General features: G+C 37.2%; 1 protein-coding gene across 1 annotated transcript in view; it reads right to left on the bottom strand.

Moving 5' to 3' along the window:
• CUL1 (cullin 1) overlaps positions 1–13,937 on the bottom strand; it is a 52,867-nt gene that overhangs the window by 19,194 nt on the left and 19,736 nt on the right. The window contains exons 3-7 of the mRNA XM_053973111.1: positions 5,690–5,864; positions 4,843–5,010; positions 3,760–3,810; positions 2,698–2,788; positions 1,819–1,982 (exon numbers count right to left, since the gene is read on the bottom strand). Coding sequence (XP_053829086.1) covers positions 1,819–1,982; positions 2,698–2,788; positions 3,760–3,810; positions 4,843–5,010; positions 5,690–5,864 — 649 coding nt within the window. The remainder of the gene's footprint in view (positions 1–1,818; positions 1,983–2,697; positions 2,789–3,759; positions 3,811–4,842; positions 5,011–5,689; positions 5,865–13,937) is intronic.

Here is a 13,937-nt window from a genome sequence, read left to right on the forward strand (position 1 = left end):
TTGTTTCAACTATAAAGAAGTGGAAGACTGTATTTCAAGGAATGGTCTTAAGAAATACTGACCTTTTTCCCTACAGCACATCAGGCTATGCCAACTTTACTCATGAGTTCTGGCCTGAGAAGAAAAATTCACAGTCCTTCTAAACTCAGTAAGTCTGCCTATGTAACTACATACACAAATCCTAGTTCTAGTTAAGATTTCATTGACTGTTCTACAAGACACTATCACAATTCTACTGTAACACAGTAACAGTCATGCTATGCTGGTGTGCCCTAAGGTACTCCGAGGTTTCTTTTTATTTTGCAATGCTATTTATCACCAGACAGAACTTAAAGTACAGTGCTCCAATGAGAATGTCAAGTAAGTGTACTAACTTATTTACTTTGAGATTACTCTGTTCACGGTTCATGCTTCCATCAGATTACTTTTAAGATCTTACAGCCACTAGTATGTAAGGAGATGCCAAGAGTGCCCAAATGGCTTGTATACATCTCTAATATATTAATTTGAGCAAATACATAAGGCTACACACTTTCCTGCTGAACATTTCCCCTGCTGTCTGCTAACTTTGTATGTGCTTTCATCTTCAACATCAGCTTCAAGCAAACCAAGTTGTTGTTTTGTGGATTTCTGAAGCCTTGAGGATTGTTTAGGGTACTAATCAGCTATTTCTACTTGTCCATAATCTCTAGTTCTTGAAATAGCAATGACCTTCAGACAGCTTCTTACTGTCCTGTACCAAGAAAGTCTGGATGAGCCAGTCATTCAGGTCCCGAATGACTGAAATTTCCTTACTTTCTCTTTATATATACTTTAGGATGAAAGTTAAAACAAGAACTTGAAAGGGAAGAAAAAAAATTAATTCAACAACAGAAAAGTAAACAAAGGTTGGTCTGGTAATTATTGGGACACTACTAAAGGTACAATTCCTTTTACTGTGTTATTGGACTTCCCCTCCAATCTTTTTCTTTTCTTTTGGGGTAATTCATTGACTTTAATGCCAAGAGTTAAGAAAGGATATATTCTGTGTTAAAAAGCATTACACAAAGAATACCGCAGGGAGGGATGTGTATCTGCACATTACATACTTAAAAAGTTCTCTTATTTTTTAACTAAGCTGAAAGGGAATAAACAAGCAGCAATTCAGAAAGTGAAGAAATGGGCCAAGAAAAAAATATATGAAGCAGCACTTGTCCAAGGTGGAAGATGACCTATCTACTACTGGGTCAGTAAGACTGACCTAATAACCAGGCCAGAAATAGCCAGTGTTTATCCTGCTGGCACTTAGTTGCCCTGGGATCCCCAAAACCAGAGACTAATTAAGAATTTAAACCTGGCCTCTGTTGATGAGAAGTGCTTTGTAGGGGCTCACAACACTAAAATATTCTGAGAGAATTAAAGCTATTAATGATGTATTTCCTTAGCCAGCTTGCTCAGGAAGGTACTTCAATAAGTGTGTCACCACACTGTTTCTTGTACTGGAATGATAAACTTGTGGTATTAAAGCAGAATTATTGTTTTGGTGTCTTGAAATCTAAAATATCGAAATTTATTTTAATAAAAATCTTCTGGTTTTACTGTTCAGAAATCTTCCTACTTTCACTGTACTCACTGAAGTGAGGTAAGGAGACAAACTTCAGACCAGATAAACACAGAAGCAAATCACTACAGGGAAAACCAGCTGTTTTTGTAAAATAACCATAATTTTAGGAAAAGTTTAAGAAACTTTTAATAAAAGCCTAGAACATATATTCCTTTATCTCTAAAAAAATCTGTATCCAGAAAAACAAAAATCAGAAAGCAGATTAAGTAACTTACCTTCTTCATGTACTCTGTGACTGGGTTCTGTTGCAAGAATTCAGTACTTTCTCGTGTATAAAATCTCTCTGTGTCAGCAAGAAACTGAGATTCAAAGGATTCTTTATAGACAGTTAGTGTAGGTCCTTTTGCAAATGCATCATCTTCATTCAGCCCCAGCTCCACTAAAGGAAAAAAACACAACCAAACAAAAAAGACCAAGAAATAAAAAAATTGGTTTTTTATGAAGTGGTCTCCTGCAAATAAACAAGGACACTCCTTCTAATTTAGATGAAAGCAATCAACTGGGACTGCATCAGCATCACTTTCAAAAAAGAACATTGATTTTGCATTTAAAAAATATCAGTACAAGACATTACTAACGTCAACTACACTTTAAGATACATTTCTTAAACGTAGGATTATAGGATTTGGAAAACTTCGCTTTCTCAAATGCTAGTTCAAATTCTCCTTTCATTTTTCCCTCTTAAGAGTTCCAGATGATATGCTTTCGCTTTCATTAATGAAACAGATCAGTAATTTGGATGGCAATGCTCTCAATATTATGCAAAAGGGAAAAAGCAACCCCACTCTGCTATGCAAACTAGCATCCCTCCCCACTTCCAGATTTAGTTCCATAATAACTGATTTGTAAATGATGAACACTCTTGTCTATCAGTTGCACTCTCAAGTTTCACAAATATGGTACAATCATCTGTTATTGTATAAAGTATCAGTAAAATGTGAAGTTAAACAATACAGAATTGCATTTACATTACTGTAAAAAAAAATCTTTACTGGACATATGAGGAGGTGGGATGTTACTTCTGGGCTCTGATAGGGTACATACATTTATTTATTTTTAAGAAAGTAACAGAATCTTAAAGAAATCACATTTACCATAGGATTGTACAACTCCACTGATCAGCCTTGTATTGATAGTTTCACCATTTCTTTCCTTTTCAATCAATTTCAACACTGCATTTGTTACCTTAGAAAACAGGGATTAAAAGTTAAGTCAAGCACAGAGAAAGCAGCTGGTAGATCAAGCACCATACTTAATTAGGAGTGTATTTCCATATTCATTAAAAGTCAGGCACCTTGAGAACAACATTTAAGGAGATGTGAACATATAAAGTTCCTACAGAGAATGATACTCCTTTAAGTTATACAACATAATTATAATCTAATTAGTGGTAAGGTGTATATGGGTATTAAAGCGCTTAGTGTTTTTTTTTCTTTAATTTCAAAAAAAAAACAAAAAAAAAAACAAAAAAAAAAAACCTTCAAAGCCAAACTTCTCTTTTTTTTTTTATACCTGAAATACAAAACACTGTAGTAAGACCTGAGCTAATCATCTGTTCTTCAGACAAACAATCTGCTGCAACTACTTCATCATGAAGTACTGGTAAGAAGTGAAATCAACATACACATGTACCTAAAATTTGTGATGGAATGCCTTGTTTTATATTGTGCTGGTTCACTAATTTTAAACATTTGGCTGACCTGAGTCTCCCAGGCATCACTGTAAATGTAACAACTCACAGTAACATTAGGAGACCAAAATCCCAGCCTGTCCCTATCTGTTCTTATCCAATCTTGACTCCCAAACCTTAAGACATGACTGTCATCAGCCTGTACTCCTGCCTAACTTAGTAACCACTGAAACTGCTACTTCAAGTCCCCTTAGCTTATTTTAAAAAAAGCCAAGGGTCCTCTTAGGAAAGAGATAACAGAACAGTCTTGGTATCAAGGTTCAATCACACACACAAAGGTCTATTCCTTCAAATATTTATCTGCTTTTTTAGAATCACAAAGGAGAAGCAGAAGGCTCAATTTTATTTTCCAGGTCTGTGCACACCCCCATCCCCCCCCAGACTCCTTGAAGCAGTTACTAACAATATATGAAATTAACCATATAAAATAACACTAGAGTTGTAATATATTAATATATATATATACCTGCTTATTTAATGGCCTGAATAAGCAGTCTCTCCAGGTCACCAAGGCAAGCTAGAAGTAAAGGAAGGGAGAAGAAAGATAGAATAAAGAAAATATTTACATATACATGTAGGGTAACTCCCTTTAAGGAAAGCTGATATAATATGCAAACTAATCAGAACTTCTAAAACTATCTTTTGACACACATATTTCTCAAGCAATGAGATTGTTTCACATTAAAATTACAACCAGGTTTACCACTACCACTAAATTGTTCCTTTTTCTACCAGGGGATCCACTGCCAACTCCGGAAACCAACAAAACCCACTTTGAATGACTTTGAAAACACACAGCTTTTTTTGTTGGCATTTTCCAAACTGACATAGTCCCTTAGCATTAGGCTACTAAAGTTAAGAAGAAGGGAACTAAGGATACCAACTGTTTTTCTACCATATGCAAAATTATTTTAGTGAAACAGGAAAATAGCACAGCACTTTCCTAATGCTTCACCAGTAAGGAGAGTAACTACCCTTTATTTAAAAAAAACCCTTTTAGTTACCTGAGACAGTGAAATTCTGTTAAGTTCTTATATTACTTCACATTACAAAAAATTATCAAGATCACATATCAATTTTTCAGAACTGTACCAAAATAACTTGCACTACAAACCAAATGTTGTCCAAATTTTAGCAGCTTGGATGCTAAAAAATTTGTAGAAATATATTGAAGGCATCAGCAAAAAAAAAAATACTGTTTACTGCTTCATTTGGTGTTTGAAATGCTTGGCTGAATTGTAAGTAGGATGACAATGCCACGCTGAGGCACACAGATAACACTAAGCAGCAAATATTCAGACAACCCTCAACAGTCTACTGCTGAAGTCCCAATACATACAAGGCAGATTAAACATCTCACAGACTTAGACCCTTGGGATTTTTACAAATATACTGAAGTAGGAGTATGGAAAGGAGGCAGAATGCCATTTTGCCCACTTCTTCAAAATGTCTATGAACCTCCTACAAGATTCAAGGAGTGATCTGTAGAATGATAATGCAAACATGGCAGATGGAATATACAAATCACTCACTTCAAAAAGCTACTTACTGAATAAATTTCATATATTCCTTTACGACCTTCATCGCACTCACGACGAACCCAATGTCGATTGAGGTAGGCACATATCCCATTCAATACTTTGCTTGAAAACCTATAATCTTCCCACTGTTGAGTGTAGAATTTCAGCACACTCTCATCCATCAAATCTTCACCATCCTGAAATTACAAGTTTGCCAGTACTGTTGCACAATTTTAAGGTACAGCCAAGACATATCAGGGTATACAAACTGACTGTGTAATAAATCTACACCATGCAATGTATTTACAGGAAACATACTGCTAATACATTTAGTTCTACATTAATAAAGCACAAATCCAGTATTAGATTTTGAAATTAAAAGGCTGGAAAAAAATGCATAGCACAGATAAAGTTCCAGAAGACATCCCTGTCCCTCTGGATGCAAGACAACATCCAGCTCTATTAGTAGTTTATTTATTAAACTAAAGTAAAGTCTACCATCAGGCATTTCCAACATGACAGGCATCCATTTTTTCAGCATTCTTAATATGCTGGTTAATTGCTTGGAAAGTTCAGCTATTCTTGCTCAAGTTCAGGACAGCTTAAGATGTCATGTGACATTACTTCCATAAAACACAGGAATGTTGTTTTGGCTTGAAGAGGAAAAGCAGCTCACAGGTACAAGCTTAGGAACTGATCTATGTCTGAGGTAAAGCCAACAAAACATTCTAATGGCTACAGAGACAAAAGTACCTTTTAAAATCATTCAGTTAACTTCCAGTGGCTGCACACACCTCTAAGCTTGTTGATACAGCTTTTCTTCTCAGCCCAGTTTATGTTACTGCAAGTGCAGATCAATCTCATATCCCATCTTACCTTAAGGAGATTAGTCAAGTAGTTCTTCAGAAATTCTTTTAGCCGTTTGTACAATTCCAAGCCAACAAACTGAGCACCTCCAGGTGTCTGTCCCTTTTTCGATTTAGAAGGAGGTACTCCTGCTCCCCGTGCTTGATTAGACTGGTGTACACTGGTACAGTAGTTATAAACATGACTGACAGGAAAGTTAAGGAATATATTTGCCACCGTTAAGACATTAAAAATACAATAAAACCAATGTTAATTTCAATAAGCTATTATTTATACAACTGTAAATGACTTAAACATAATGCATTACAAGATGCACTAGCCCACATCAAATCAAATCACAGCTAAGAAAATTAAGTAATTTTCAGCAGAATTATCTGCAGCAAAATTGTGTCAGACTGAGAGCACTGCAAGTACTGACCCCAACATTAAATTTATTTAATGCTTACTTAACAAGACCACCAAGAAAACAAAGCAGTGGAATTTGCTGATAAGATTATTTAAATGGAATTTATTTGATCTATTATATTGGTGTTCTATAAATACATAAGCTTTTATTTGAACTGAAAGAAATTTCAATACTAGCCTCAAGCAACATTCAGTAGTTGAAAACACAAGAGAATACTTTTGCATTCTTTCAAACACCATCCTCTATAAAAGATTTGGCCACTTAAGATTGGCACACAGGATGAACCTGGAAAGCAGTAATGGTGAAACACACACACACATTTAAATGCACACCATAAGATGAGATTCACTAAAACCCAATTTTAGGCTACAAGTTAATCCCAACATTTTAGTGTAAAATCACAGTCATAGAATTGTTTAGATCAAAAAATACTTCTATGATGAGTCCAACCATTAATACAGCACCACCAAGTCACCACTAAACCATCTCCCTAATCACCCTATCTAAGGATCTTTTAAATACCTCCAGAGACACTGATTCCACCACCTATCTGGGCACATCATTCCAATGCATGACAACACTTACAGTAAAGAAAGTTTTCCTAATATCCAACCTACTTCTCCTCTGATGCAACTTAGGGCCATTTCCTCTTGTCCTGTTGCTTATTACATGGGAGAAGGGGATAACCCTTGTCTTGAACTCCTTTCAGGTAGTTGTAGAGAGCAATGAGGTCTGTCCTGAGCCTCCTTTTCTCCAGGCTAAACACCCCCAGCTCCCTCAGCCTCTCCTCATCAGCCTTGTGCTCCAGGCCCTTCCCCAGCTCTCTTGCCTTTCTCTGAACATGCTCCAGCCCCTCAATGTCTTTCCTGTTGTAAGAAGCCCAGAACTGGACACAGGATTTGAGGTGCTAACTGTAGCAGGATCATCACTGCCCTGGTCCTGCTGGCCACACTATTGCTGATATAGGCCAGGATGTCATTGGCCTTCTTGGCCACCTGGGCACATGCTGTCTCACATTCAGACAGATGTCAAACAGCACCCCCAGGTCCTTTTCCATGGGGCAGCTTTCCAGCCACTCTTCCCCCAACCTGCAGCACTGCCTGGGGTTGTTGTGGTTAAAGTGCAGGACCCAGCACTTGGCCTTGCTGAACCTTGTACCACAGGCCTCAGCTCACTGGTCTTGCCTCTTTGGACCCCTCTGCAGAGCCTACCCATACTCCAGATCAGCACCCTCAGCCAACTCGGCATGCTCTGCCAAATCACTGAGGGTGCACTTGATCCCCTTGTCTCAGTCACTGCTGAACAGAACTGGCTCCAGCACTGAGCCCTTGGGAAGAAGGCTTGTGACTGGCTGCGTGCCTGCTGCCTTGCTACATGCATTCATACAAATGCACTTGGTTGAGCTGTTGATCCCACCGCCCTTTTTTTTTTTTTTTTTTTTTTTGGCTAGAAGCCCTAATTCCTGTGTGACCAGGCAATTCTGTGGTTTCTAACACAGTGACCCTTTTTTCTTTGCTGCCACATGGGTCTCCATTGCCTACCTCCACTGAGATATCAGATTGAAGGACCTCACTAGCACACCATCCCTCAAACATTGGCATGCTGCCTCCTGGTTTTTATCCGTTTTCCTTTTCAAATCTCGTTTAAAGCTCTCTCTAGAAGACCTGCTAACTCTGTTATCTGCAAATATACTTCTCCCTTTTTGAGACAGGTATACCATATCTGTCACCAGCAGGCCTGATGTCATATAAACCTAGCACTGATTAAAAAAAAAAAAAATTTGGTCACTGACACCAGGCTCAGAGCCAAGTATCGATCTGCCAGCTCTTCCTGTTTCTTCCTTCATCATTCCTTGTAATTAGAAAGAGAAACGTGAAAACCACTTCAGCTTCTGATCCTTAACCAGTCATCCTGAGTCCCTGAAGTCTCTTGATTACCTTTAGAGCTCTTGTTGTAACTTCACTGCTTTCTACCTGAAAAATCTGATAATTGTCCCAGGGTAGGAAGTCTGCTCTTTAAATCTTTAAGCCTGGTATCAGAGAGGCAGCAGATGCCCCTAGCAAGTGGCAGCATTATTTTTTCCTCTTACACTACTACAGCCTGGAAGACTTGCTGTAACTGTAAATGTAGCATTTCAAGAACACATTCTGTTTTCTCATCTAAAAACTCAAATATTCAGAATTCTTCCAAAGTAGTAAGTGTAAGTCACATTGTCCCAAACACTTCAAATAAGAAGGCATCCTTAAAGAAGCTGCATTCCACAAGCAAGAAAAATAAACTAACTAGGTACCACCTAAATTGAACTTGAAGAGAACTTAGATCTGACAATAAAAATCACCCTAATGACTCACACAAACAACAATCAGCCAACAGGAATGAAGCTACTGAGCACTCACTCTTCTATTGATAGTCCAAGGACAGGCTTTTGAGTCACATCCTTGTTAGAAAACATTGTATTAACCAATCCAGAATGTTTAATTTGGCTTTGTGTTTTTACAGAATCACTAGGTTGGAAGAGACCTTCAAGATCATCGAGTCTAACCCATGCTCTAACACCTCAACTAAACCATGGTACCCAGTGCCATATTCAGTCTCTTTTTAAACACATCCAGGGTGACTCCACCACCTCCCCCGCAGACCATTACAGTACTTTACCCCTCAACACAAGTGGACCCAGCTTTAATCACTAGACAGGTTTCCTCCACAGCACACCATGAACTAGGAAATTAATATATTGCACAGACTTGACTCTTATCTTTCCCTTCACAAAGTCCAGCACAATAAAATGGCAAGACATCAGCACAAATAAATACCAAGAGAATTATGAACGACAAAGATATGATGTCTTACAGTCATTATAAACAGATTTGCTTCTAAGTAGTAAAGCTTAAGAAGAAAACTGTCTCCAAATAATCAATTATCTTCCTTGTAATTAATTTTATAAAACACTTCATAGACAAAACATACCCTTAAACTGGGTTTAATGATCAGAGTATCCTGCATGCCACCAGGAACAAGGCTCAGGGTCTTCACATCAAACTGTATGGAAAGCCTACTCACAGTCTATATTTACATGCTTATTCAGAAAGTCATTGCATTCTGTGCAAAGAAGTAATGCTCTTTGCCTAAGATTAACCCTTTTTGAAAATACACTGCGTACATTTATTTCTTATCCATTAACTCATCCAGATGCCAAATAAGTAAATTTCCCACGATGTCAGCCAATAACATAGACTTCATTTGTATTGAATTGAAGCAATTGAGCTTTTACTCAGCCTCTTATCAGCCACTGATTTCCTGGACATTAATGATTTCTTCCACCTCCTAGTCATTTGTTTGCTCAAATTCCCTGGCACTGTTGCTACTTTTACTATCTACACTTTGATTTCAGAATTCTCTGTTCAAGTGAAGAACACCACACAGCACAACCATTTTCCTCTAGATATGCAACTTATTGTCTTGCCACAAATAAGAAAAGCAGGTTTACCCCACAGGTTAATTTTAAAATAGCTAATATATAAATTTTTCTAAATTGTTTATGGAAAACTTCATCATGATATTATGAAATTAGGGCTGATTCATAAATACCCCCTTGACAGTCTTGTCTCATTCTTCCCCTCTCTTATCCCAAGTGGCTTTGAGCATGCCTGAAAATAGGAAGACTGCCGAGATGAAGGATAATTCTTGCAGTTTTGAGAGTACTGCCTGACAAAAACATTCTATTCATCTCTACAAACAATCACAACAGCATTCAGAAAAATAAAAGGCCAAGATTAGAAGACATAAGCCTTTTTCTTACCCCATACATTTTACTATTAAACCCAGGATTCATTGTAAAGTAAACACAGAGACTGAGACCTTTTGTCCATGCCTGACAGTAATCACCTCAGAGCTGCAACAAAAGTAATTCCAGTAATGCTCATCTTTATCTTTTATTCTGGCTTGAGATTTGCTAGCCAAAAGGTTCAAGACAGCACTTTTGAAGTGCTCTAGTTGCAAACTCACTTCAGTTTGACTTGTGTGGAACAATGCAAGTGTAACTCTTTGACATATTCTACATAAAGCATGCTCCCTCACACTTTGTTTACAATCTGTCCCCCCCATCTGCTAGAGCCAGCCACTGACAGAAAGACTGACATATTCAATACAAAATCAGATTTGCACTGCTTACAACAAAGTGTATGACAGTCCATCTGAGAATCACAACAGGAATGCTATGAAAAGAATTCCTAGTTGCAGAAAGCAAAATAAATCCCTCAATGCATGGTATGCTGGAAGCTATATACATATACAGTTACCAGGAAACATTTTTGGGAGTGTTTGCACAATTCCGTATAACAATTTGCATACCATAACAAGCAGAGAAGTTAATTCATCAATAGAAAAGTTTGAACCACAGTGAAGCTCTGCAGATCCCCAAGCTGCTGAACTTGGGCTGCTGAACTTCAGATTTGGCCCAGAAGACAAACCACCTAGAGGAAGAAAAGATCATGATCAATCTCATATGACCTCTACACCTTCCCTACAGTGAAGGAGAAATTTAATTTTCCTGTCTAAAATAAATTTGAGGTAGAAAACTGCAAAAAAGTTTATAAAATAATTCAGCATTTTGCTGTTCAAGATTAAATTCCTTTTCAAAACTTTATTCTCCTCCAAAAGTCTTCAAAACAAAAAACAACCAAAGACAAATTATTTTTACCACCTCTGTCACCACTATAATTTACATTACTTTGGACAGTCTTGGCTCAGTTTCTAAAGATAGGCAATAGGAAAAAAAAAAAAAATCCCATGCTGCCACACCCTAATGTATTTGAGGCCTTGTACGAGATCACTTCCACTGGAGGAAATGGCCCTAACACACAATCCAGCTGGAGAGCTTACTTGCCACCTGGTTTCCAGTAGCATGGGAGTTCATGCAAGCAATCAGTCATGAGGACTGGGGAAGTAACCATCACTACAACCAACGGTGGTCCCTGGCCCCAGACCCTTTGCTGAGCAGATCCCAACTTCTGTGTCCACACTGGGGAAGTGAAACAGGCACTTTCAGCAGCACTGCATACATTTTTTGAGCAAGTATGCCAACAGAACACAAGCTTGAGCATGTCATGGTCAACTCTAATCTACCCTCTGCCCTTGAAAAGTACCAAAGTATTCCATACAGGATTTTTCTTCTGGAAGCAACTGCAAACCAAACTATCAGTTGTGTAATTCAACACACAACAAGAAAGCACTCTACACTGATGAGTATAAATCATTCAGTTTTGCATAAGTCTTAAAGTTTTTAAAAGAAAATAGTTCTGCTGAGGTAGTAAGTGGTTCACCTTTAAACAGCACAGCCAGGTCCCCAGAGTTCTTTCATTTTGCTATGGAAAATAACTGGAAGAAGTCTGTGTGAGGAGCAGGTATGTAAAATTAAAGGAACTGAAAGGGAAGCAGAATGAACAGAACACAGCAGAAAACTACAGCGCAGAGATGCCCACAATAACACAAGCCAAACAACTGCCCAATCACAATTTCTCTGTCATTACTTCTAGTCTCTTGAAAATAAAGGTCAGTTTTAGGCATAAATTTGCTGTTTCACAGACCTTAAGCAGTAATTAACTTCAGGCTCAGTAGCTGGCCTGCAGGACTAAATTGAGATTAATTCCACTTTTGTGAAAAATCTGTATTTTCCTAGATTACACCAAAGGCATGCAAGAACATCATATAGAGAATTACTGCAAACACTGATAGGAAAAGTGCTAGGGAAGGCTATAGAAGCTTTGTATTATTGTACAACCACTTCTATTACAAATAACACAGATTATTATATTTACTAAAGAACAGCTTTATATATTTTCTTCAAAATTAAAGCCATTCAAGTCCTGTTGAAATCCAGAAGATTAGGCTGGATTACCCCAGACATAAGAGAAGATGCTAAGAGAAGTGGACGTGCCTACATGACTTTAATGTTTTGTGAGTCAAATGGATGAAAGAATTTTGCATGAGTTTTTGAAATTATAAGGTTGTGAAAAACCAATCACTTTTCAGAACAAGTGCTTTAAACACTCACTTCAGCTTTGTGAGGAGCAGCAGTAAAACAAACACCCCAGAAACCTTCATTCTTTTCAGGAAGGTATAAGCAAGAGATTTTATCTATGTTCAGTTCATCATCCAGTAAGTAAGGGTTATCCCCCAAAGCAATTCAGAGAAAGCAAACAAACAAAATTAAGATCCTGTACCCAAACTCACACATTTACCACTTGTGATTAAGTTTCAATTGATAGATTTTGATACATTGATACATTAAAGTCTCTAGATTTGATACAACTGCTCCCCTAAATTACTCCACTTTAGACAAACCATTTTGGTCAGGGAAGGACTGAGGCAAGAGACTGAGAAGCTATTACAGCATCAGCCATGCAGCTGCTATGAAAATCCAGGCATAACTCAGCTCAAACACGTTTCTACAAGTCTGAGATCATAGACACTTTCAGCAAAAGCCATCTGAAGACTAATAGATAACGTCTTGTTTCTCTCTACAGCATAAACTGAAGTGCATCCCACAGAAGCACTGTTACAAGGAAAACACAAAATTTCAAAGCCAAATGCATAAACAAAGTGTACGGTCTTTATGCCAGCGAGCATAAGAACCTCCATAACTGAAGCTGCTTTTAAATTTCTTTCTTTGCATTGACAGAGGTTAGTTCTGAACAGAATATTATTGGTTACTATAAAAAGCAAGTAGAACAGCAAGCAATCATTGTGGAAGAGTGCATAAAGGAAATGATTGCACAAATATAAACATATTCTGCCCTTCTTTCAAACTGAAGATGCAATCTTTGTAAATACACACAATTATATGTACCTTTCCACACAAGAAAAACTCTATTATGTACCCTTGAAACATATCAACAAATACATTTACTTCTGCCTTCATGTTTCACACAAGCACTAACTGGAACATGAGAAGTCCTATGAAATAAGATATTGAATATATGCAGGACTAACAGTAGCAGACAGAAGAGGCTGCTTTGATGTATCCAAAGTGACCTTAAACAATTTGACACTGAAGTGAAAGGATGACACTCTTAAGAGTAATAGAATCTTAAGAGAAAGTGGAACAGTGTCTGAGATGTAAATAAGAAGTGCATGCCCTAACACCTCAGTATCTTTTCGCATAGAAAGAGCATAATAATCTGTTCAGAAAGAAAAAAAACCAAGAACATACTGTGCTGCCTGGTAACAACAGATTCATGTGATTAGAAAATGAAATATTTTCACAGTTTTAATATGCGTCTGCTGATCTAAAATCCTACTAAAATACAGGAATTCAAAAAGGAAAAAAGATTGCAATAGAAGCAACTACAAAAGACCTTGGCAAAGGATGCCAGAAAAGAGCTTCATGGTTTTGCTTGGTCAACATATACTACTGGTGCTGAATCTACTCACAGGTAAAAAAAAGTTAAATATATTTACACTTTCTATTTTATGAACAGACAGATTATACTGAGTCATCTGGTATTTTTAAAGTGCAAGCATACGACAATTATTTAATGTTCAACACAGTATTTTCCTGTATCACTTGCTAATATGTGAGGAAAAAAATCCCATTTTATAAAATTATTACAGTAACCTTTTCTGATATACAATTACTTATATTTGATCCAATGGATAGTCAGTAGCCACCACTTTGTTAAAGTAAGTTAACAAAATTGAATCACAATAAGCAAGGATTTTTCATAAAATAATGAAATGTGACAGAACAGCCTAGCTTTTACCTATCCTTGACAAACTTCAAGCAATTATTTTGAAAATATTTACTAATGATAGCTAATAATGGAATAATGTAAGAAACACATTTTTAAGATC

This window comes from Vidua macroura, chromosome 1 (genome assembly GCF_024509145.1).
Source record: "Vidua macroura isolate BioBank_ID:100142 chromosome 1, ASM2450914v1, whole genome shotgun sequence".
Classification (NCBI taxonomy): domain Eukaryota; kingdom Metazoa; phylum Chordata; class Aves; order Passeriformes; family Viduidae; genus Vidua; species Vidua macroura.